Below are 26,724 nucleotides of genomic sequence, written 5' to 3' on the forward strand. Positions count from 1 at the left end.
GTCAATCTCTGCCTCAGTGGAGGTTACAGAACTGTTTCCCTTTATAAAACACCTAACCTTAAAAACCTTCATTGTCACTAACCAACGCAGCCAAAAAAAACCCAAAACTATTGCTCTGTGAGGCTACAATTTTATTGTTGATGTTACTTTTTATTACTTATGTTTCTATTCGGGTCCTTTCCTATAAATATATCAAACCACTCATCAAACCATCAACTACTCTCTGGTTGCTAAGAAAATTTGGACCCTATCAACCCGATAGCTGCTGAAATTCCAAGCTGAAGAGTTGCTGAACATAACAGTACAGGTATAGGACCCGTTATCCAGAATGCTCGGGACCAAGGGTATTCCGGATAAGGGGTCTTTCCGTAATTTGGATCTCCATACTTTAAGTCTACTAAAGAATCAATAAAACTGCAATTAAATCCAATAGGATTGTTTTGCATCCAATAAGGATTATTTGTATCTTAGTTGGGATCAATTACAAGGTACTGTTTTATTACTACAGAGAAAAGAGAAATCAGTTTTAAAATTCTGAATTATTTGATTAAAATGGAGTCTATGGGAGACGGGCATTCCGTAATTTGGAGCTTTCTGGATAACGGGTTTCCGGATAAGGGATCCCATACCTGTATAATTAAAAAAACACACGCAGAAAATGAAGACCAATTGCAAATTGGCTTAGAATATTAGTCTATACATAACACTTAGTTAACTCAAAGGTGAACAACTCCTTTAAAAAGTACATTTCCTCCGATAGTCGATAGTGCTGAGCAGAAAGGCATTGTGGGCTACCAGTAAAGTACTAAATAAAATATAGCCGGCACTATGCGAGTAGTATTATTAGAAAGACGAGAGCATTATCTTCAGGTTATTGTAACCTGCCCACCTGCTGAAGACAAATACAATGATGGAACAATATACCCCTTGGCAGTCTTTCCCACCTTAATCCTGCCAATACTGTAAAGAACTGTTTCCTGTTCAGTAAGACTTCATCAAGAAAAAAGCAAAATGAAAACCCAGCAGCGGCTGGCAAGAGTTCTGAGTGCCATGCCAGTGAGTGAATGAGTAATCAGTGCCTGACTTTGTATCTTTATGCACTTTGTGCTTTACGCCTGATGTGCACCAGCTGCTTGTAAAGCACTTCTATTCGCTTAAGTAGCATGGGTTGGGAATCACAGCCCCATACAGTTACTACAGCTGTATCATGGCAACGGCATCCAGCTCGCTCCAGTAAGAAACCATCAAAGCCATCAAAACAGGCAAGCATGTCCATATGAGGGAATCCTGATGCTACGAGGAGCTTGATTTAATATGGGACATTGGGTTTCTGTAAAAAAAGAGCTTGCTATGAATGTTCTGGATTTATATCTGCAGTGTAGTTTCTTCAGCATTTCTTACAACAGGCGCTAATTTGTATAGGTGCTCCCTGGTTTTGACTGTCTGTAGCTAAAATTGAATTTTCTCTTGCCCTGGAAATGTCCTTGGTTTTTAAAATGAACACTTGCATAGAAGCATTTCAATGGTCTTATAACCAAAAATAATTTTTTCTCTTTAGGGCAGCACAAATTTTCGGTTGGCATGCCGCCCAAGCCGCACTAAAAATTTGATTTACATACGGAGCCATACGTAAGTTTAAATGAATGAGTGAATGCACATGCGCGCGGGGGGGGGGCGAATGGGGGCGGCCTCGGGGGGCATCCCGATGACAAATCCAGTGCTGACTATACCCCTAAACAATGTAGGTCTCTATAAATACAGTATATACAGCAGGGTTCCCCAACCTTTCTTGCTCGTGAGCCACAGTCAAATGTAAAAAGACTTGGAGAGCAACACAAGCACCATAAAAGTTCATGGAGGAGCCAAATAAGGGCTGTGATTGGCTATTAGGTAGCCTCTATGCACCCTATCAGCTTACAGGGGGCTTTATTTGGTAGTAAATCTCGTTTTTATTCAACGAAAACTTGTCCCCAAGTCAGGAATTCAAAATAACTCCCTGGTTTGGGGGCACTGAGAGCAACATCCAAGGGGTTGGGGAGCAACATGTTGCCCCTGAGCCACTGGTTGGAGATCAATGACATCGCCGGATTTGTAACCCCCTAACACGTTCATGCCCCCCCCGAGATCGCGTATGCGCAAACACAACCCAGCCACCACCCCCCCAAAACGTGCATGTGCGTATGGTTAAACTCCCATACGGAGCAGTTAGGAGAAGTCCCCATTGCTCTGTATGGGAGCAAAATTTCAAAGTTTGTGCCGCCCTAGCCCCGGGCCTTTGTGGCCTTGCCACAAATCTGGGCCTGATCACTGATATTCAGCATAAAACAGCCCATATGTAAACCCCCCTTCATCTAAATAAATCACTTTCATAAAAATATACCTTATTAGTAGTATGTGCCATTGGGTAATCCTAAATAGAAAATTGCCATTTTAGGAACTAACTACTGCCTCTTGGGATCATATGATTCACAGTGCACACAAACAAACCAACCAAGGGCACACAGGGCAAATATGTTCATTGTGCGAATAATTTTGAGCTGCATGAATTTTATAAATGACCCCCACTGATCCTAGTAAAATAAACTGTGTGCGATTTATTTTTTATATCAAAATAAAGTAAAATAGTAATATATGATGGTTAAAAAAATATTGTAAATGCTGGTACATTAATTAGTAATTATTTAACACCCTATCATTCCCAGGGTTATGTGTAAAGATGGTGGCCAGCCCTGGAGTCTAGCCACAGTTTCACCTGCAATGGGAGGAAGATAGCTTAATAGCGAAAATTCATGAAACGCATTGATGCAAATGGGCATTTTTCACAGTGACTTTATCGCAGCAACTTTTTTTCGCAGCGAATTTCTCCATGCAAGAATACAATGGAGTGTATGGGTGCTTGTTAGTAATCTCAATGACTTTAAAGTCCTTTATTACCATTTATGGATAACGTACCTGTACCTGTACTAATTTATCATCAGCGCTTCCCAAAGTGTCTAAACGCTCAAGTCAAGTCAATCTCTGCCTCAGTGGAGGTTACAGTCTAATCTAACACACACGCTTTCCATGCAGTTAGCAGATTTGGAACTGAACCCAAGCGCCCAGGGGATGATTATAGTCAAACGTTTGTATCAGATATAGTGACCAAATGTGACAAGGAGGTTAAACCACCATTGGACCAGGGGGTACTAGTCCCTTCCCACTCTGGAAAGCATTCCCCCACCAACCCCCAAGCTGTGACTTACCCATACCCCACCAGGAGAAGCTCAACTCCCAAACCTGATTCCACTTCCCTCTCGCCAAACCATTTAGCGCAAGTGGGTGGGGTGCTGTTCTCCAAGCTGGCAACGGTTATTGACTCGATCCTGGCAACCCATGGTACTCATTTCTCCCCTTCCACATTATGACCTCTGTCTGAGCTTTCTAGCTTCCTAGTCCTGTCAAGGCTACCTTTCTTTAAACCCATTGGGTCTGGGTAGTAGGGGCAGGCCAAGTCCACTGGGCGCCCTAGGCAACCTAGTCAGCCACCTCGCCCCTACACCTTCCCCCCACACCGCGTAATGACAATCGGCAGGGCAATGACAATGGAGCACAGACTAGAGGTAGGCGGAAAAGGTACCTGCCTGGCAGCCCCCCATCGTTGCACCCTAGACACGTGTCTCTTTTGCCCACCCCTATTTTAGCTCCATTATGGATCCTTTCTCAAGAGACAAACCGTAACGATCAGTAAATAATGAAACTCTTATATTCTTATATCTGAGCAGCTCATTCTCAAACTATATTTATTTGATGTTTTTATCTTGGTAACAAAAGGCTTTTTCACTTTTTTTTCTTTGGCAGCCAAGCCATTAATCCATGCTTTTGATGTATCCTAATCACCTCTGTATTCACTCCCCTTCCAGCTGCCAAATCCCATCTCGCCAACACATCGGAGACATTTACCCTCTGATCGTTGGCAGAAGGGGCTGTATTGCCACATCCTATGGCCGCTGGACTGTTCAGAGGTTAATAGGAAGTAACTGACACCTTCTTGAAAAAAAAATACCTGCTGGGAGAATAGGAAAGGAAATGTCTTTTTTATGTTCCACAGGCAGATAGATGTAATCTTTATCGGAGTGATAAAACTCTGTCTAAATCCTTCCTTTTCAATGAAAATCTGCCAACGCTGCACTCTCTGTAACTTCCTATTCGCAGTGGAATTATGTTTGGTATCATTAGCTTAGGCTGGATGTGAAGGAGAAAAAAATGAAATGCTGCGCTTTATGGCTGATTAAATCCTTGTAAAGAGGATATCACCCTGGTAAGTTATTTAAAATGTGTATTTTTGTGGCACTTGGTTTTTTGGAAGCACAGATTCTATTCAGTGTAGGAGAAAAGATGGAGTCGCTTGTGCCTGAAAATATTTGTACAGTACGTTTATGACAGCAATGCTATAAGATAGGGACCAGATCAAGAATATATCAAGCCACTGACTCAGTTATACCCTAAGGCTGTTAAAAATAAAATAAGACCCCTTATTTGGAAAATTGGAATTCCACGTGAAAGACCAATACAAAGTGGTGTACACGTGAGAAGTGGAACGAAAATCATACATGATTCCAAACATTTTTTACAAATAAATAACTGCAAAGTGGGGTGTGCGTAATTATTCCGCCCCCTTTGGTCTGAGTGCAGTCAGTTGCCCATAGACATTGCCTGATGAGTGCTAATGACTAAATAGAGTGCACCTGTGTGTAATCTAATGTCAGTACAAATACAGCTGCTCTGTGATGGCCTCAGAGGTTGTCTAAGAGAATATTGGGAGCAACAACACCATGAAGTCCAAAGAACACACCAGACAGGTCAGGGATAAAGTTATTGAGAAATTTAAAGCAGGCTTAGGCTACAAAAAGATTTCCTAAGCCTTGAACATCCCACGGAGCACTGTTCAAGCGATCATTCAGAAATGGAAGGAGTATGGCACAACTGTAAACCTACCAAGACAAGGCCGTCCCCCTATACTCACAGGCCGAACAAGGAGAGCGCTGATCAGAAATGCAGCCAAGAGGCCCATGGTGACTCTGGGGGAGCTGCAGAGATCTACAGCTCAGGTGAGGGAATCTGTCCGACAACTATTAGTCGTGCACTGCACAAAGTTGGCCTTTATGGAAGAGTGGCAAGAAGAAAGCCATTGCTAACAGAAAACCATAAGAAGTCCCGTTTGCAGTTTGCCACAAGCCATGTGGGGGACACAGCAAACATGTGGAAGAAGGTGCTCTGGTCAGATGAAACCAAAATGGAACTTTTTGGCCAAAATGCAAAACGCTATGTGTGGCCGAAAACTAACACTGCACATCACTCTGAACACACCATCCCCACTGTCAAATATGGTGGTGGCAGCATCATGCTCTGGGGGTGCTTCTCTTCAGCAGGGACAGGGAAGCTGGTCAGAGTTGATGGGAAGATGGATGGAGCCAAATACAGGGCAATCTTGGAAGAAAACCTCTTGGAGTCTGCAAAAGACTTGAGACTGGGGCGGAGGTTCACCTTCCAGCAGGACAACGACCCTAAACATAAAGCCAGGGCAACAATGGAATGGTTTAAAACAAAACATATCCATGTGTTAGAATGGCCCAGTCACAGTCCAGATCTAAATCTAATGGAGAATCTGTGGCAAGATCTGAAAACTGCTGTTCCCAAACGCTGTCCATCTAATCTGACTGAGCTGGAGCTGTTTTGCAAAGAAGAATGGGCAAGGATTTCAGTCTGTAGATGTGCAAAGCTGGTAGAGACATACCCTAAAAGACTGGCAGCTGTAATTGCAGCAAAAGGTGGTTCTACAAAGTATTGACTCAGGGGGCTGAATAATTACGCACACCCCACTTTGCAGTTATTTATTTGTAAAAAATGTTTGGAATCATGTATGATTTTCATTCCACTTCTCACGTGTACACCACTTTGTGTTGGTCTTTCACGTGGAATTCCAATAAAATTGATTCATGTTTGTGGCTGTAATGTGACAAAATGTGGAAAAGTTCAAGGGGGCCGAATACTTTTGCAAGCCACTGTATACTGACCATGCCTCTCCCTTTTGGTGTTAGTAGTACCACAGCACACAGGTGCTTACCACCATATACAAATGCCACTGAGCCCACCCTACAGTATGTATATCTACAAACATCACCAGTTAAGGTTGGGACAAGGAGTAGGAAGTATTCCATAGGAGAAGAACTTGTTGGATAAACATGAACATTTCCTTGTTCTCTTATTTTAGAACTGGGTATCACTCTGAATTTAGTAGAGAATAACCTGAAAACTTAGATTACAGATATGGGACCAGTTATCCATCTACCGGCTTCTCAGCAATTCAAAAGGGAATTTAATATCTATTAGACCTGTTTTCTGATCCACAAATACAACAGTATTTTATTGATTTTATCCTTTATATTTTTGATGTTACTGTTTCCTATCCTATTAAAAGCTTCGTACAACAGAAGATGGCATTAACATGCCACAACAATATCCCCCATGAGAACGCTCTTCTGTTTTTTCCAAACTAATAACCTGTAAATCCATATCCACTGTGGGAAATGTTTCATATAACTCCCTTTGCAAATAAAGCTAATAACTGCCTATTCTTCATGATATTTCTCTGACTCTGCTATTGTGCTAAATTGTACAACATATGGAGCATCTTTCTAAAGCTGCCAATCTCTATGTTTGGTTCTTTGTATTTGGGATTCATCTCCCAGAATTCTTAGTCCGGCAGCTGAGCCATAGCCAGTGTTAGATTTCATTTTCAACCTGAATGATTTCTGAATCCAACCAAATAGAAAGGAACTGATCCTCACTGAATGCTAGTCTAATTCAATAGGGCTGACAGAAAACTGGAATGATGTCTCACTTAAAGTTAAACATTTAACCTTTGCTTACTGGCAGATATACCATCCTGTATAGAAATGGACAGAACTCTGCAATCTAGAATTAATGGCGACAGTAGTCAATTACTTATAAGCCAATGTCAAACTACAGCTGGTTAAATTGTTGATATACCCTCAATTGCTGAATTGTGCTTAATACAATTAATAACCTTTTCTGTCCTAATTGTATAGTAATGTCAAGCTATGGGCTATGGGAAGCCTGAGACCAGCCTGGGACTAGGGACAGCAAGACTAAACCTTTATTACCAGTAACAGCTTAAAAGAAGAGGGAAAAAAAAATCAACAACAAATATTGTAAATGCAAATATACAATTAAGCAAAATGAAATGACATTTCATTCTAGGCAACCTTGTTGCAAACATTCATTACATGTTTTTATTGGTAGCAAAGTTGTTAAATTGGTTATGATGTTATTTTTATTGAAAGTATTTGTCTGTTCTTTCTCTCTAGCTGCTAGTTCTACCAGCTGACAGGTCTGACTTAGATATTCAGAAAGTCTGGCTCCACAATGCAGTATAAAGCAGAAAACATGACAGAAATTGTAGAGGATATAGATATAATGGTGCACATCTAGACTGGGCTGTATAAATATGTGTGAGTGATATGCAAGACCCTTTAGAGATGCCACTAGATGCCTAGTCCTAAAGGGAAACCATAGCTAAAACACGTGTTGCTCCAGTGCATTTCATGAAGTTTTAAAATTAAGATTGTAAATACCTTATATGACCATATCAGATATTGGTCCAGAGCTTTAAGTCACATCTAAGGGCTGTTGTGCCTATTGTACATATAAAAGCCAGGCCAGGGAAATTTTGTGCATGTTGCACGGTGCCGACTCCTAGATCATGCTATGAAGGCACCTGAATAGAGTAGTCTACAACAACTCTACTATCAACACCTACACGGGAACAACCACTAGAATAGCATTTGGGGGTAGTCAAGGAGCTGCTGTGTATGTATCAGTGGCTGAGAGTTAGCTCCAGAGTGGAGTCCTATACATAGTGTTACTTCTGTGGATATTATTTAGGTCTGAATTGTATTACCCATCTATTCAGTTCTATCCATGCCTCCAGAAATTAAATTTTATGCAAACTTGCAGTACCCCAGTATTCTTGTGCTTTCCCCCTGTCCATACCAAACCCACCAACTTTGCTGCAGCTTCAGCAAAGGAATCAATAGTCTTCTGTCTCAATTGAAGATGGGAATTATAGGTTGTATTTCTTTATGAAAACACAGTGCTGCAGATATAGCTGAGAAAGCTTTGGGCTTTAGGTGGTTCTGGAAGTAGCTAAACCCAAACAGCTGTGCGGGAGAAGGAAAGTGAAGATTTCTGCCCTAGACATAATGATAATTTGTGTTCTTTTCCTTTATTTACAATTAATATCAAGTCATCTTTTCATGTAATTTATGCTTTGTATATTAGCAATTTGCTAAATCAGAAAGGCAATTATCAGACTGTATGACAACATCTTGGCAATACAGAGCAATGATAAAGTAGAGCAAGATGGTAAAAGCACAGACCTGTATTCCAGGGAGAATTTGGTCAGTTCCTTGTGGTCGCGCAGCCATTTAAACTCCAACGGCCAGCTCCCCTCTGCCATGCAGGTCAGGACCAGACGGTTTCCCTCCAAATGGACTTGGCTCCGGACAGGTTCAGTCTTAAAGTATGGGGGAACATCATCTGTAAAAGAGAAAAGTGATATAAGATAATGAATATAACAATAGAAATCTTTTCATTGTCTCAACGGATAAGGAACTGGAGCAGGCATACCCAATTTGCCTCCAGAGGCAATACCAATAATACCCCATAACAGTTAGCAGGTTGCTCTAATACTTACTTAGAACCCTTTCTATAAAGTAAATCTTCTTACGCTACATATATATGGGGCAGTTATTTTTATACCATTTTACCACCTGGACTTTATGTCCACTGGTTTGTGCAGGCCATCTCAACCAGCATTGTAGCCCATCACACTTTAGTGTTTGTCCAATACAAAAAAATGAGGTTAGCCAATGACTTCACTTCCAAATCTATGGGCTTACTGGGCACCTTACAACACACTTTGCTACAGTAATTTGACCAAGTGGCCCAAGAGCTAGTCGTAGAGACACAGGTGTGCATAGTAGTTTCATTGTAGTGGTCCTCTCATGGAGAACATAGGCTCACAACTTTCCTGTCTGTATGCAGTTACTTCCCATTCATTTATTTAAATCAAGCATATCACGAGAATAACTTGATTACCCACAGTAAAATTTGGTTTTAATATTTTAGGTCTCAATCTGTAAAGAATGGATCAAATTAAATGTCTATCTATCTGCATTCATGTTTGCAGATTGTTTCCATGGTGTCCTGCATGCACTTGAACTTCGTGGATCTGAGTTCACCCGAACACTCCTCTCTTAACTACTCAGTATGCTAGAAGCACAAAGATTTCATAGAAGACAAATATTTTTGAAGAGAACAGTCAGGTGTGGATGGCCAGCATGACATTATGCACAGCAAAACACTATATAAACATATCATTAGATTATCTACTTTTCTGTCTTTGACTTTTGTCTCCTGCATCTGCTGCTAGATATTCCAAATGAGTAATGGTGTAGTAACAACATAGGGTGCCAAAGCTTCATGGCCTGGCTCTGTAGCACCATGGGTTGCTCTATCGTCTGACTCTGGATTATGGCACAGCAGTAACCACCTATCAGATGGGTAATAGTGTAGTGACATCATAGGTGCCAAAGCTCCATGGCATGGCTATGCAGTATGGCACAGACATAGCCCCCTATCAGATGGGTAATAGTGTAGTGACATCATAGGTGCCAAAGCTCCATGGCATGGCTATGCAGTATGGCGCAGACGTAGCCACCTATCAAATTAGTAATGGTGTAGCTGTAGCAGCACCATGGGTTGCTCCATGGCCTGGATCTGCATTATGGTACAGAAGTAGCCATTGCCAACCTCCATATAAGCTTTGAGCTTATGAGGAAATAATGACAATATCATACTTGTTAAATAAAAAGCACTTAAACCATTAACAGGTAATTTTTTCAACCATGGAGAGGAAGTCATAAACCTAAGCACACGAAGGGCTCATCCAGAAATTAAATCACGGCAATATATAATGTGTTCCAAAAAGGCCCTTTGTGCAACAAACTCAGCGCTCAAAATATCTGAGGTGATGCTGACAAAATCACTCTAAAAAGCTTTGGTTGCCAAATTCTGAGAGCAGAAAGCCTTTTGTGAGTGCTTCTTTGCTCCACAGATCAGTGCCTGAGCCAATTTGTTACAGATTTTATAAGCAATCAAACAGTATGTTATCTCTTTTAGGGCTCAAAGCTAGGAGCAGACAATACGTCAGGAACCATCCATACAGATAGAAAACTTTGTGGCAAATCCTATTTCCTATCTGCTCCTATTTCCTATCTGCTTTTTAACCCTCAGTCACTTGGCTTTATCTTAAATTCAAGATTCATGTTCCATCCCTAGCAGTTTCCATCCTGTTACTGTTTAATATCCTACACAAAACCTCTTAAATTTCCTGCTCAAAACAATTCCTCACCCATAACCTTTGTCTATTAATCTTAGCTGCTTCAGGGAAACTAAAACTACAAGACACCAGTGGTGGAAATGGCATTGGGAAATATCTAAGTAAAGGTTTATATACCTTGACCACAGTGTTTGGCAGTACCTGCACAACGCGATTATGCCGTATTTCTCCCCTGACCACCTTCTGGCCATTATTTAACTGCTGCAGCTGTTTTTTCCTTTGTATCAATTGTAGGAATGTAGCAAAAAGTGTTAGAAAAATGCCAAATAACCAGTTTGATTATTTTAGATCGCATCTGTGCACAATATGTAACAATTTTTTTCCCTATGGTGTAGGGCATGTACTTTGCTTATAATGAAGTAAAGATGGAAGCTCTGTTAACAACCAAAGAGCAGCAGGGACGCCACATGTCATCATCCAATAAAGTGGGCCTTTACAGAAAACTGTAAAAAACAACTGTAGAAAAATGAATGGAAATTCAGCTCCTAAAGTTACCAGTAGTGGCTTTTTGCCAACCCTTGTAACTTCAGGGGCGTTTCTCAACTCGCCTCATGGTAGCAGCACCCCTGACTGTAGGATTTGCTGCCATAATAAGGGAACCATAACCATGTAGGCAGGACAACCAGCAGTTCCCATCTAACGCAAATGAAGGTTACACAGACTCCAGTTACATACGGCACAACTTTATTCACACACCCAGGCCAAGAGGCACACATACACAATGGCACAACATTCCATGCAGCACAAACAGATACTGTCTCAATGATGACCAGGCTCTCACACTCATCTCCAGTGCCCCATTGCTATTTCAATCAGGCCTTTTCTCATTGGCAGATCTTGTGGATGATCCACTGGGAAAGCTATTCCTGCTTCCCTCCTCATTATGGTAATAGGCTTCCCATACACAACCTGTCTCAGACACCTAGTGCCACTTCCCTCTTACCTACCCCTGCCTGCTTCTATTCCTCTCCATCTGGTCTTCTTTTCCTCTTCCAGTTTGGTGTGTCCTGCTACTCTCCCATAAAGACAATCACCCTGGGTGTGGTCCCTCTTCTATACCCTTTTGACTAATAAACCCTGGTGGCTGGTGATAAGCATTACACCAAACTTATGTTTCCTAACTTTACACACGCACATAATATTCTATCTAAAACAGTTTTACCCAGCCACCTACTGGACATTTAAAGACAAACATGCAATAACAGCACACAGTATACAGTCATCATTCCCCCCCCCCCCCCCCCATCACTTTTTTTTCTTTATGGTGTGCCTTGTGGTGCCATCATTGCATCCTTTGGTTTCTTAACAATTGACACAGACTATTTTCTCTTGCCCTCGCCTATGATATTCAGGTTGGCTGGTAACTAATTATGTCCAAGAAGGAGCTAATTATTTTAATTCCAAACCAGGGTTTCTTCCTCCATTTTGGGTTAACGTTGAACATTTTATCCTCCACCCAGTCCCTTAATCACATGTCTTGGATTCACACTGAACTCATCCCTTATCTTGTGTTATCATTAAGGTGATCATTTATCCAGGTCATGATACACAGTATCTAGTAATGGTAGGTCTAAAGAAACTGTCTATTCATTTATATTTTACTCTATTAGTTGAATGCCTGTAGGTGTTTAATCAAGCTGATGGTTGCACATTTGGAGCTATAAAATAAACACATACATGCATGTTTATTCTTATAGCCACAAGAAACAGTACATTTTTCATCATAACTGGGATTCCTATTATAGTAATATTTTAGTACAGAGCCAGAGCACACACTCTTGAGGCATTATTAGAGAAATAAATCTCTTCTCAACCACTGATTACACAATTTTTAGCTTAAAAAAACTGCCACTCCTCCCCCTTGACCAGATACTCATGAAAAAAAATAAAATCACAAAATGACACAATTATAACTGGTGTTCATTGGTTTCCTAACTGTAATTTGTTTCAAGCACCAGGAATACAGCGTAAATTGTTATTAACACTGTTGAGATTAACCTTGTTAGGATTTTAAATGTAAATTTAGCAACCCATCTCCCTGTCTAGTCTCTGACATCATTATCACATGGTTGTGATGTCACAGAGCCAGAGGAAAATGGCTGCATTTATGGGTCCAAGCACTGAAAGGCGACAGCAATCATACAGCTGAAAAATCTAAAAATGATAAAAAGACTAAAACAGCGATTCTCAATGCCAGTCCCTAAGGTGCTGTAACTCTGCCACACAGAACTCATGCAGCATTAGGATCTCTTTAAGATGATGTTTTAAAACCAATAAAATATTATGCTCCATCCAAGAGACAGAAACTGTTGAAATATTTATTTTCTAGAAGTTGGAAAAGGGTGCTTCTTAAAGCCAGAGAGGCTGCTTATAGAATCTTATTGGCGGCATAACTACTGTATATACCCACAGACGCACATATAAAAAAAAAGCTTTCAATACTACAATAGTGAACCTAGATCAGTGTTGGACTGGCCCATCAGGATACCAGGAAAACTCCCGGTGGGCTCAGGTGTCAGTGGGCCCTCCTGCTCCTGAGCATTTGGTCTGTTTCATGGTCATTCCCTATTTCTGAATGGGAACAAAGAGGAGAAATAGATGGAAGAATAGATGCTAGCATGTAAATAAAAGAGACTAGGAGAATAAAGAGTTTGGGAGAGGAAAGACGGAAAAATTGTTTGGAAAGCGGGCCTGGGGTCTAAGGTTTTCTGGTGGGTCCCAGTCCGACACTGACCTAGATACACCGTGTAAGTAAACTATGTAAACTAAAGTTGCCCCTACTCTGTCTGTGCACTTAGAAGCTACTCAGGCGTCCTATTCTGACCATGTAGAGTTGCTTGCTATGTGCACGTAGGTACCCGCCACTTGGCAACTCCATGGCAACTCTATGTACAGAGTAGTTGGTAGGCAACTCTGTTGTGGGCAGAGTAGACAGGGCAGCCGTGTTGCAGTTCTAGTAACTTTGCTGTCTAGAAATATGTACTTGGATATGAGTGCCGCCCCCCCCCCCCCCCCCCCCCCCCCCCCGAATGCCCATGGTTGGCACAAAGAACTCACTAGGACTTATCTATACCCATGCTACGGGCAACATCTTCTGTACTGACATGGCTTGGCCAACCACAACTGATATCAGACTCGTACAATGTTGTCACATAACACTGGCCTTTCCTGTGTACTGAACAGGCCTGAAAGAATATAGAAAGCATAAGCAAGCACATATACAAAAAAATTTCTGCACTCTATACTTTATACGTGCAGCAGACACTATATAGTAATACAATGAAAGAATATTCATAAGCCCAAAATATTGCAGAAAGAATAAGCTACTGACCAGACAAGCCCAGCTGTATAACGCACAGCAGCTGTATAGCACATTACATATACCCTGTCATCCCGCTGACTACTATGGGACCCATACTAACCACTTAGTCTGTTTCCTGTCCTCAGGAATGAGACTAATGGATTCCTGCAATGTGGGATTAGAAAAACACAGAGCAGGCATCATCCCTGTGCACCTCTCCAGCTGCTCTAGAACTACATCTCCCAGAACCCCCGGTGCCTGGGGGGAATAATTTAAACTGCAGTCTACATCAACTGAACTGTAGTAACAGGGTTTTTGTTAAGCATTTGCTTACAGTTCTGAAAGTCATAACTCAAAGGGATTCTGCTATTTCTAAAGGCACACTCACATATTATCCCTTGATAACAATCATTGTTGCAGCTGCAGAATATTTCATCTACAAACTAAGCATATAGTAGAAAAAAAAAACAACCCATCTCTACCCCCCCCAGATAGACATTTATAGTAACCTACTGCTTTAGATTTAGGACTCTAAAAGAAAGAACAGATCTATTACATAGTCCAGTTAGACTAGACTAGTTTGGGCCTGGAACCCCCCATGACCAGCCCTCCAATAGCCAACCCCACAGTATGGGAACTGTATGGGAAAAGTCTAATTCTGGAGCACACCATTTTATAATTTTTTACACTTTTGTTGAATTTCTATTTTTTCCTACTTTGCCATAATCTGTTTATATTTGTATACTTGTCCTTGTTTTTTTTCTACTATGGGTACCAATTCAGCATCCTTCTGTTGCAGTCACCATTGTGATCTCCACACTCCATTGAAAATCATCTGAAAAACCATTCACAAAATATACAGAGGGCCTTGCGTAACCAACCTGCCATAGGACATGATTCATAGGAAGATGGTATGTATATTTGATGAGCCAAGACTGGCCTCGGAGCGCATCTCAGCCGAACAAACTCCAAATTGTCAACTTAAATGTTTTAAATGTTTGATGTGCGCACTTTACACTGAGGGAAACCAATCACCCACGGCTGATACATCCCGGGCCCCACCAGGAATTATTAATCAGGCGCAGGATGTTTCACGGGGGCTGGGAAAGCAAGCAGAACTGTTCATAGGATAATTCATGTTATCTCAGATGCTGCTAGAACAGAGCTGGAAGTTAACCCCATCAAACCGCAATAAAGTAGTCTCTAAGGACAATGCATAAAATTCATTGGAATTTACTGGGCCCAACACGTCTGCTTTTTGCTGCAGGCTCAACTCCCTTGATATCATTTTTATTTGCAACACAGGGCAGCTTTGCTTCTCTTTCAGCCTGTTTAAATTCCATTAAATTAAAAGCCTTTACATCTGGGTTAGGCGCCGTGTCACATCAGGGGTAGGTCTCCCCGGAGACTAGGAAAATGCAGCAAAACAGATTTAAATAAAACATATCAAAGTGAAACAAATGTCTCTGTCATACAGAAAGTAGAACTTTTATCACTATGTCTTCTTCAGTCCATGTGTTCTACAGATATCTAGAGATGCCCCAAACACTTTAAATGAGTATATAGTTTATACTCTATCTCCTACATTCGAACATCATCCTGTCCCTCTGATTGGGCAGGTACTGCAATAGATAGACGTTCCCAAACCAAAGTAAAGGGCACCCACTGGACAAATTTACCTCCGAACAATTGGCTCAGATAATTACAGATAATATTGGCACCATGTATTTTATTATACTATAGTCAGTGGCTATAGTTATTTTTAGTGCGATCTCTAGTAAATGATATGGGTTAGGGTTACACCCTGAGCTTTATGTTGCCTGGGAGATTACCGATAATGATCCTGAGCTATAAGATGGCAAGTTGTTGGCATACTATATGCCAGCTGTAGGTGTATTTTTATTCTTGTGTCAGTTCATGTGTCAGTGCAGAGCTGTGTGCACATCATTATATTTATATGTTTGTGCTGAAAGAAAGTTTTTTCTCATTTATAATAAAGTTTTCTAATGTATTGGCAGGATCTTTACAATGTGATCCTAGCTCAGTGCCCAACAATAAAGTGACCGGCTGGCCTCATAACCTATATTGTCCAACTGTAATGATACGGACACTAAACTACTCTTCAAAATATTAATGTACATTAAAAGTTACCTATAGGGCATTTAGATTGTTGTTCGCTGAAAGTTCTGATTTGGTAATCAAAAGATTCAGTAGGTAATATCAATTTGCATTGGCAAATACTTTTAAGGCAAAATTATAGAAACCATGCAAACACAATGTTATGATGGATGTAAAATAAAGTTTAATTTTTGGTGTCAGTATCTCTTTAAGCTGTGTAGCACAATATACAGAGTAGTATCCCAATGAGTGGAAGTGGGCCAGTATAAACAGTGGGTATGGTTGCCAAGCTATGAGCTAGGGGAGCAGAACATTTGTAAATGAATATATTCTATATACTTCACTTTGGAGTATTGTTGGATCTCTTTTGGAGTGCCAGCCTGTTTACAAATATATTTAGTCTAAAGCTGCCCATACAATAATAGATTGGTTTATTAGGTTAGATCACCTTATAAGTAGATCTTTGACCCATGGGCCAACTATTGGATCCTATTGGACCCCATAAGAGTGTTGGATAAAGTTATTGACTGGGAGAAGTTTTAAACCTTCCCTATAGATACTGGGTGATTTTTGGCTAGCCACCTTTCTTCATAAGCTAATATAAAAGGGTCTATGTTTCCTACTCAGTATCACTCACAAACACAGTTCTTGAACTGATTGAATCCCCTCTGTTCTCCTATATCACAACAGCATGATACTTTGTTTTCATGTTAAAACAAAACACGTGGTGATCCTGGTTGATTCTTTTTGCCGTTTTTTCATTTCCCAAGGATGTAAATGCAGCAATTAGTAATTTAGGAGAGTGCCACTAATTATGTCAATATTGACTGTTAGAATTCTATGAAGGGAAAAAGTACAATAACATATCTTTCCCTATGCACCAAGATAAAGTGACTTTGAGGGATTATGAAATAAATCACCTATAGCAACTAACCAGCAGATGGCATGTACTAGTCATCTGTTTAAAAGCATTGACTGCAATGGGTCTATTGACTGCAATGGGTCACCTTTTATTAAATATGGAGCTACACTTTAAAAAGATGAAAACACAGATCCAATGCTGGTATTTTACAATTAATTTTATACAAAATTATAAAAAATAAAAACTGACAAAACCAGACTTGCTTATTATCCTAGGGGTGACCCAGTATTGCTTGGTATCATTTGTTCCTCTATGCTGACCATTCAGGTCATTTCTACTCTATGCTGACCATTCAGTTCATTTCTACTCTTTGCTGACCATTCAATTTATTTCTAGTGACTCATTGTGACTATATTATGATACTAAATAAAGATTCCTAAGGCAGTCAAATGATTTCTATACACAGTGACACCCCTGTCTAGCAGAGTATTGCTGCATTGGATTCACTACTTTGAATCTATTTCCAGTCATCGCTGTTGTATTTAATTGGTAGACGTGGCAATGTGTTTCCTGCACAACATAAAACATCAAGAAGCAAATGTATGTTCTGCTCCAGTGAAAGAGAACATTTAGGATTAGCAAAAGCTGCACTGTGCTGTCCTTACATGGATGCGAATATTCGCTTTGGGAACCATAAAACAGAATTATGTGTTGTGTTAGCGGGTCTCTGTAAGGAAATAAGCTGCCAGCAAACTCCTTTATACCTGATGGGAAGCAACCGTCATCCATTCAAGTCTATGGAAAGCAATGGGCTCAGGCCCTTGTGAGCCAAACAGCACGTCGGCAAGCCTTAGACTCGCCTGCAGAGAAATGCTGCTCGGTCAGTAATTCCTTGCTAAGAATAGCATTAGTTACATCACTGCTCGCCCCTGTAGACATAAACTTAAGTGCAAATATATCCTGTTTATAAACTGCAGTTCACTTGCATTTATTTTTTCCTAAAGAGACAGTAAAGTATGTTAGGACAGCTTATTGTGTCTGCAGAATATTCCCTATCTGAACTTTTCTCTTGAGAATACAATGACAGCACACCCTGGAGTCTAAAACAGATGCTGCATTGGCTACTGCTGTTTGCTGAGAATCCTTCCGCTAAAGCAAGCCATATGGCAGCCCCTGCTTGTATGTATAAAGGCTTTATCATCTGTACGTAAGATGTCAAAGGTTAAAACATTAGTGTGAGAAGGGCAGTTATGCCCCCTATAATATCACAAAAGTCAAAAGGGCAGTATCCTATGAGACAAAGACAGGCATGAATGGGTATTTAAACGGGCATGAACCATACTACTCTTAAGAAAGAGGCAAGTGTTACACACTAGAGTTACAGTATTTGATGCAGTCATGAGGAGGTTGACAAATTTTCGACCCATACCTGATACCCTGACTATAACTCACCTACTCCCCTGGGCCCAAGCCCTCCATGTCCAACATCACAAAATGACAAGGAAGTGGCAGATGGGGCTGGCAGCTGGGGAGGGCACTAAGCTAAATTATTCCTGCCCCGAGCACACAACCCACCAAGTGAGTTATTGGGCAGCTTGAAGCTTTTGGGTGTAACCCTGATCCGGTAGTTTCTACATTAATTTAATGGCAGATTTTTTATGTTGATGTATACCACCAAATCAAAACCTTTTAGAAGAAAAAAAACACACCTTATTGCATACTCACAGTTGTCAACCCACCTACAAGTCATATGGTTTTTCATACAGGGTGGGGACAGGGCCGGGTCAGGTCAAAACTGGGCCCTGTTGAGGCATAATGGAGCTTGGCACAGATGTTCCAGGGGCATCACCAAAAGCCCTTTTGGAAGTAACCTACAGGATGATGTGACCCCAAGCCAAATGCAGCAGTTTAAATTATATTTATGGACAAAGTCTAATAACTTGTGGTAGTCACCGGTAACCTATTAAGAAGCAAACATCTGATTGGGTACTAGCCTTGCACCCTAGTGCCCCATTGTGATTGTGATGGAGGCTGTCGCTTCAGAGAGAGTTGGAATAGAAGAAGCCGGCAGCACTCTCGGATTATTCTCCTAAGTGCCACAAGGCACAGAAAGGGTCAGGGAGTGGAGTTTATTTTGGCTTCCTGAAGGGTTTAAGGTTTATTTAAAAGCAGAGGTAAAAACTGCATACTGAACTAATATTGTCTCAATAGGCCTTTTAGAGATTAAGTATTTGGAGACGTACGTGCTTCCCAGTGATGTTCTCTCTTTAATGAAGAGCCGGGAAAATGATAACTGTGCATTCTAACGTTCCTTTATATTGCCACGGGATTCTCACAAAGTAATATGTGTAATGAAGATGTCAGAACATATATGCAATAATGATATTACACAAACCTTAAAGTCAGCAAACCGGCCGCTTTGAAATTACAGTAAGGAAAAAAAGAAGAGTAGCAAGATAAGGCAAAAGTAGACAGAAAAAAAGTTGTAGAAATAAATGAATCAATGTTCTTTAGACAAATTGGTCCCACACTGTGTTTCTGGGAATGATTTACACTTGGCTGACAGTTTTACTAATAAGATTGAGCTGTTTGGCCTCAAATGTGTTGTATTGCCAATACTTATTTACTATACATGTTGCCTATAAATTGCACTAATGAAGGCAGTACATAATTATTGACAAAGTAATACTTAAAACTGTAATTCCCAATACACATTATATATCAAATCATTTGATCCCTCAGATGTACAGATCTGACACGTAATTACATAACACTTGCTCGTGTGTGGTGCTTGCACTTCAGCTGATATTACCATTCCTTGTACAGGTATCGGATCCCTTATCCGGAAACCCATTATCCAGAAAGTTCCAAATTACAGAAAGGCCATCTCCCACAGACTCTATTTTAATGAAATAATTCACATTTTTAAAAATAGTTTCCTTTTTCTCTGTAATAATAAAACAGTATCTATACTTGATCCCATTTAAGATATAATTACTCCTTATTGGGGCAGAACAGCCCTATTGGGTTTATTTAATGGTTAAATGATTCCCTTTTCTCTGTAATAATAAAACAGTACCTGTACTTGATCCCAACTAAGATATAATTACCCCTTATTGGGGGCAGAACAGTCCTATTGGGTTTATTTCATGGTTAAATGATTCCCTTTTCTCTGTAATAATAAAACAGTACCTGTACTTGATCCCAACTAAGATATAATTACCCCTTATTGGGGCAGAACAGCCCTATTGGGTTTATTTCATGGTTAAATGATTCCCTTTTCTCTGTAATAATAAAACAGTACCTGTACTTGATCCCAACTAAGATATAATTACCCCTTATTGGGGCAGAACAGCCCTATTGGGTTTATTTCATGGTTAAATGATTCCCTTTTCTCTGTAATAATAAAACAGTACCTTGTACTTGATCCCAACTAAGATATAATTAATCCTTATTGGAGCCAAAACAATCCTATTGGGTTTAATTACAGTTTAAATAATTTTTTTAGCAAACTTAAGGTAGGAGATCCAAATTACGGAAAGACCCCTTATCTGGAAAACCCCAGGTCCCACCCCAAGCATTGTGGGTATTAAGAAAGCCATTAAGGCTACAATAAGCACACAGTGACAGCCACCTTAGAGGTTCCTAACTTGCTTGGTAGGCTACTTGCCCATGTACAAAATTATCCCCTCTTAATTCAACTTTTGATTAGGCAGGTTGGAAAATTCTGTGGAATAAGGTCCACATGGGGTTGTAGATGTGATTCTCGCCTGATGGACCTACAAGTAAATGAGCCCAATTTGGCTCAACAGGGATGGCCTATTGCAGTGATCCCCAACCAGTGGCTCCGGGGCAACATGTTGCTCCCTAACCCCTTGGATGTTGCTCTCAGTGCCCCCAAACCAGGGAGTTGTTTTTGAATTCCTGACTTGGGGGCAAGTTTTGGTTAAATAAAAACAAGATTTCCTACCAAATAAAGCCCCTGTAAGCTGATAGTGTGCATAGAGGCCCCTAATAGCCAATCTTAGCCCTTAGCCCAAACTTAGTGTTGCTCTCCAAGTCTTTTTACATTTGAATATGGCTCATGAGTAAGAAAGGTTGGGGGCCCCTGGCCTAATGCAACGGAACATCTACAAAACTAAAATGTTCAGGATCTCAGCAATAACATATTGGAAGTTCTGTCACCTGACAATGCTTTGAGCTTCATGTCATGTTGGCATACAGCCTCAACTCTTCTTATCTGGTTATTCCATAGGGGAAAATACAATCACCCTCATACATACTGTACATACATTTAGGAGGTAAATGGGGTGGCCTAACAAGTATAGTCTCATATGGCAGCCAGTGCTATATCAACTAATGGTGTAAAAAGGGCACAACTACAACTATTTCAGCTTTACAGAAATCCTTTTATAGATATAGGTTAATCCAACATGACCCTGTATAAATCATAGATATTCTTGATTCAAGGTTTCTATTTCCACACAGATTGTACAATATCTCAGGTTGTATATACACTTGCCAAGCAATACCTCACTAGTGTTTTATCTCATTACCCACTCAAACTTAATTTGGCTCACTGCTGCATCCTTCCACAGACTTTCAATTCATATATATATATTGCTGTACCTGTGTATATTCATATATGCAGCTATTTCACATAAGGAAAACAAGCATTTTTGGGCAAAGTCATTCAAATATGGTTCCAGAAGAAGACAATAAAAAAGTAAAGAACGGCAGCATAAGCCATTTAGGGCTCTGGCACACGGGGAGATTAGTCGCCCGCGACAAAACTCCCTGTTCGCGGGCGACTAATCTCCCCGAGTTGCCTTCCCCCTGCCATCCCACCGGCAAGAATGTAAGTCGCCGGTGGGATGGCACACGCGGCGGCGCGATTTCGGGAAATCGCGCCGCCGTGTGTGCCATCCCGCTGGCGACTTACATGTTCGCCGGTGGGATGGCGGGTCATGACAACTCGGGGAGATTAGTCGCCTGCGAACAGGGAGTTTTGACGCGGGCGACTAATCTCCCCTTGTGCCAGAGCCCTTAAGCCTCTATGCCCCACCCCCTTTTTGTTTCTGCTTGTTTCCCTTTCCTAAAAGATTATAAGCTCTTCGGGACAGGGTCCTCATTCCAACTGTGTATTCAAACACCTAAGCACTTAAGCATAGGTCTATTCAGTTTTACAGTATAATTTATAACTATATACCCCTGTTTGTGTTTATGCCTTGTAAAGCACTGAGTACATTGGTGGTGCTATATCAATAAATATGTACAGACATACATACATAAGAGTAGGGTATTTATTTCTTATTAGGCAACTCTCTCAAGATCAATAACCTTAAGTACCTTCAGTTATAAGAAACCCATCTCATAACCAGATAACTTGGTCCACTGAATCGGCTGTTAAAACCTCCCCAGGCAAGGAATTTGCACAAGGTAATGAGCTTATTATAAGGAACCTATTCCATTGCTGAAATGTAAACTCCTTTCCTGCAGCCACAATAGGTAGCCTTGTGCCAAGAACTCCCTTGAGTACTCATAGTGCTGACCTTGAATGTAAAGTACAGGTTAATCAGACTCATCATAGGTGCATTATTTTGTATTGACAACAAATCTATTTTACTAAAGCTTTCCTTAAGGGTACAGTCATTAGCTTTTAACCTTCAAGGTCACATTTACCTAAGAGTGTGGAAGCAGATAAACTTACATTTACTTCAGACAGTATTCTCAGCTACAATGCTACAATGATTCCATCAGAATTGCAGAAGCTGCCTGACATTGGGCATATTCCTTTATCTGTTTGTTTGCCAGCACACCAAGGCTAACCACCATCATATAGTCCATTCTGTTCACCATTTTTTATTCCCAGAATGAATAACTTATAAGTAGAACTGTACTAATGAAGTAAATCAAGATGTACTGATCAAACCCATCAACAAGTGAGACGTACTAATGAAACCTAGAAATGAGTGGGGGTGTTCCAATTAAGCCTATAATTATGTGGAGCGCTACTGCTGAAGCCTTTTAACTGGTGGTGTTGCATTTATTAAGCTTATTAACAAGCTGAACTGTACTACTGGGGCCTTATTACTAACTGATCTTCTAAGACCTATCAGTAAGTGAAGCTAAGCCAATCAAGCCCATCGCTTGCTACGGCAGTACCAAGGCAACCAAGCCTATCAATAAGTGGAGCTGTACAGGTAAAAGCTATCAACAAGTGGAGATGAAACCATAACTTCTAGCAGAGACAATGAAAGAGTAAAGCAATATTAATCATTGTTACTTTTTCATATCCTACATAGTTACATAGGGTTGAAAAAAGACCATAGTCCATCAAGTTCAACCCATCCAAGTAAACCCAGCACACACAACCGACACTTACCAATCTATATGCTCACATATAGGGATGTAGCGAACCTCAAAAAAAAAGTTCGCGAACGCATTCGCGAACTTAGGCCAAAAAGTGCGAATATTCGTGAACTTTGCGGACCCCATAGACTTCAATGGGAAGGCGAACTTTAAAACCTAGAAAAGCCATTTCTGGCCAGAAAACTGATTTTAAAGTTGTTTAAAGGGTGCCACGACCTGGACAGTGGCATGCAGGAGGGGGATCAAGGGCAAAAATGTCTCTGAAAAATACTTTGTTGACACAGCGTTGCGTAAAACCGCAAAGGCAGCTGGCAGACCTAGCGGAAATACGCTGCGTTTTTTGCTATTTCGCACTATTAGCACCATGGAAACGGGATTTGCTGAAAAACGCCATGTGTGGCTTGTGCTGTGTTTTTAGGCCGAGAAAAAACGCAGAAAAACGCCACGCGAACCCAAATTGCGAACATACGCGAAAAGTTTGCAAACTTCCGAACTTGCGAACACCCGATGTTCACGCGAATTAGTTCGCTACATCTCTACTCACATACATAAACTATATATACATATATAGATATTAGCATCACAATAGCTTTGGATATTCTGAATGCAAGACGCTCCCTAGTCCTGTCCATTTCCCCAGATACCCACAAAGATGAATCTTCCATTACCCGAGATCTCCTTTCCTTGAATGTGCGTCAATCTGTTCTCTCACAGCTCCCTGCTCTCCCTTTATCTGACAGACAGAAGGTTGGTATTCTGCAATGCGCTGAATGTAATGCTCTTAATAAGCGACCGCTCACCCACTTTACTATATAACCCCCCAAAAGGTGAAGAGTGCAAGCTGACAAGCCGACTGGCATCAAACAAAGCAATTGCTTTCCAGCGGTTCTAGAATGGTAGGGGGCAGACGGGTGCCTTATAATGCAGTCCTGTGCAAGCTCCTGCCCTATCAATCCTTCATGCCTGGAGGTGGGAGATGCTCCAAGGAACACTAATGCTAAAGTATATATTACTCTTGTGTAAAGAGAACATTGCATCATTGACAGTTATATATATGTAAAACCCTTTTGAATATAAATGAAGCTCAAGAAAAATTGTTTTGTACATTGGTTTTCTCCAGCCTGATGAGAAAACCATTCTGCCTGTGTCGCTAATCTCCTATCGTGTCCTACAACGCACAGTAATCATGGCCCACTCTAGACAATCAGTTTACTGGGCACATGAATCTTAGGGGCACATTTATCAAAATGTGAGATTAGAGTTTACCACAGAAAAATTCAACCACCTTCTATTTATTCCTATGGTATTTATCAATGGGTGAAAGTTAAGGTCCCCATACACGGGCGGATAGTAGCTGCCAATATCGGTCCCTTGGAACGATTCGGCAGCTTATCGGCCCATGTAGGGGCAAAACCGAGGGGCCTGGCCGACCGATATCTGGCCTGAAATTTCCCAGATATCGATCGGCCAGGTTAAAAGATTCAGTCGGATCGGGGACCGCATCATATCGTTAATGCGGTCCCCGAACCGACTGCTCCATTGCCGCCTACATAATTCGATCGTTTAGCCTACACGTTCCCCGTAGGTGGGGATATTGGGTGAAGATCCGCTCGCTTGCCGATCTCGCCAAGGGAGCAAATTTTAACATGTATAGGGACCTTTAGAACTCCCCATTTGATAAATATGCTACCGGTATCACCCTTATCCGAAAACCCATTATCCAGAAAGTTCCAAATTACGGAAAGGCCATCACCCATAGACTCCAATATAAGCAAATAATTCTAATTTTCAACATGATTCCCTTTTCTCTGTAATAATAAAACAGTACCTGTACTTGATCCCAACTAAGATATAATTACCCCTTATTGGGGGCAGAACAGCCCTATTGGGTTTATTTAATGGTTAAATGATTCCCTTTTCTCTGTAATAATAAAACAGTACCTGTACTTGATCCCAACTAAGATATAATTACCCCTTATTGGGGCAGAACAGCCCTATTGGGTTTATTTAATGGTTAAATGATTCCCTTTTCTCTGTAATAATAAAACAGTACCTTGTACTTGATCCCAACTAAGATATAATTAATCCTTATTGGAGCCAAAACAATCGTATTGGGTTTAATTACTGTTTAAATAATTTTTTTTGTAGACTTAAGGTAGGGGACCCGAATTACGGAAAGACCCCTTATCCAGAAAACCCCAGGTCCTGAGCATTCTGGATAACAGGTCCCATACCTGTACTAAAAATCCTATAAGAATAAATTAAATGTGGGTGAGTTTTTATGTATTGAGCTCTAAACTCACATTTTGATAAATCTGCCCCTTAGAATTAGCACCAACTCACCTCTATATAAAAAATATATTGTCTACAAACAAATTATCTCATTAGTGTTTAACTTAGATGCATACTGTGTAACTGCACTCAACTTTCCAACTGGTGCGGCACCATAGCTAACAACATCTCTGAAGGCTTTGCTGAACTACACCTTAGCGTGATGTTGGGAGCTATGGCCCAGTCTGCAGACCCGCAGGAGAAATATTAGTGACTGTACTTCTTTCCATCTGCCACTTGTGTTTTACTCCGTGACATAAAACAATGACATTTCTGAAGCACACACCAAAATATTTCTGTTAACACTGTATAAAAAAGCAATTTCACAGAAAACACAGATTATGACCATTTTCCTGTCATGTTCCTTCTAGACTATGCTGGGAATGGGAAGGCAGGTAGCAAAAATGTCAGCTTTAAGCATAATTCCAGTTGACAAATATGATACCTAACGGCAAATGTGTAAACAGCTCCATCCACCCACCACCTTCCTCCTCATTTCAGCTGACACCCTCTTTCTGGTGGGGAAACCCAGAAATGCACAGTCAGAGCTGGGAGCAGTTATACAGGAGCTATAGGAATAACAAGGGGTTTAGGCTCCCCAGGGTGGGGGTACTGACTAGCAGATGACTTTTGGAATAGTTTGTGGTACCAGGTGGTATTTGCAGCAACCCATAAGGCAGTGATCCCCAACCAGTAGCTCGGGGGCAACATGTTGCTGCCCAACCCCTTGGATGTTGCTCTCAGTTCCCCCAAACCAGGGAGTTATTTTAGAATTCCTGACTTGGTAGTAAGTTTTGGTTGAATAAAAACAAGATTTCCAACCAAATAAAGCCCCCTGTAAGCTGATAGGGTGCATAGAGGCTGCCTAATAGCCAATCACAGCCCTTATTTGGCTCCTCCATGAACGTTTATGGTGCTTGTGTTGCTCCCCAAGTCTTTTTACTTATGACTGTGACTCACGAGTAAGAAAGGTTGGGGATCCCTGCCATAAGGCCTCATACCTTAGTGATTCTACTTTACCAGTTGACGGACATAGAAAATTCCCATCATGCATGGCTAATTATCAATTAATGTATATAAATGCCAGGCTGCATTGGGAATTTGCCACCCATCTATTGCCGCGTGTGCCTTTGCCTTTGTCTTGAAAGTAATGTAAAATTTACACAATCCATATTCCAGTTTTATGAATGTTGCCTTTTTGCATGGTGGCTGATATGGGTTACTAGGCAAATTGCAAACTTAAGTCTATTTCTTACATTATTATAAGTATATAATACA

The 26,724-nt window shown here is 40.8% G+C and overlaps 1 protein-coding gene across 3 annotated transcripts in view; it reads right to left on the reverse strand.

Annotated features, from left to right (window-relative positions):
* The window catches only part of sdk2 (sidekick cell adhesion molecule 2), a 347,374-nt gene that overhangs the window by 155,171 nt on the left and 165,479 nt on the right, over positions 1–26,724 (reverse strand). For all 3 annotated transcript variants that reach the window (XM_031894269.1, XM_031894268.1, XM_031894270.1), the window contains exon 2: positions 8,439–8,598. In XM_031894269.1, coding sequence (XP_031750129.1) covers positions 8,439–8,598 — 160 coding nt within the window. The remainder of the gene's footprint in view (positions 1–8,438; positions 8,599–26,724) is intronic.

Source organism: Xenopus tropicalis, chromosome 10, assembly GCF_000004195.4.
Source record: "Xenopus tropicalis strain Nigerian chromosome 10, UCB_Xtro_10.0, whole genome shotgun sequence".
NCBI classification, from domain to species: Eukaryota; Metazoa; Chordata; class Amphibia; order Anura; family Pipidae; genus Xenopus; species Xenopus tropicalis.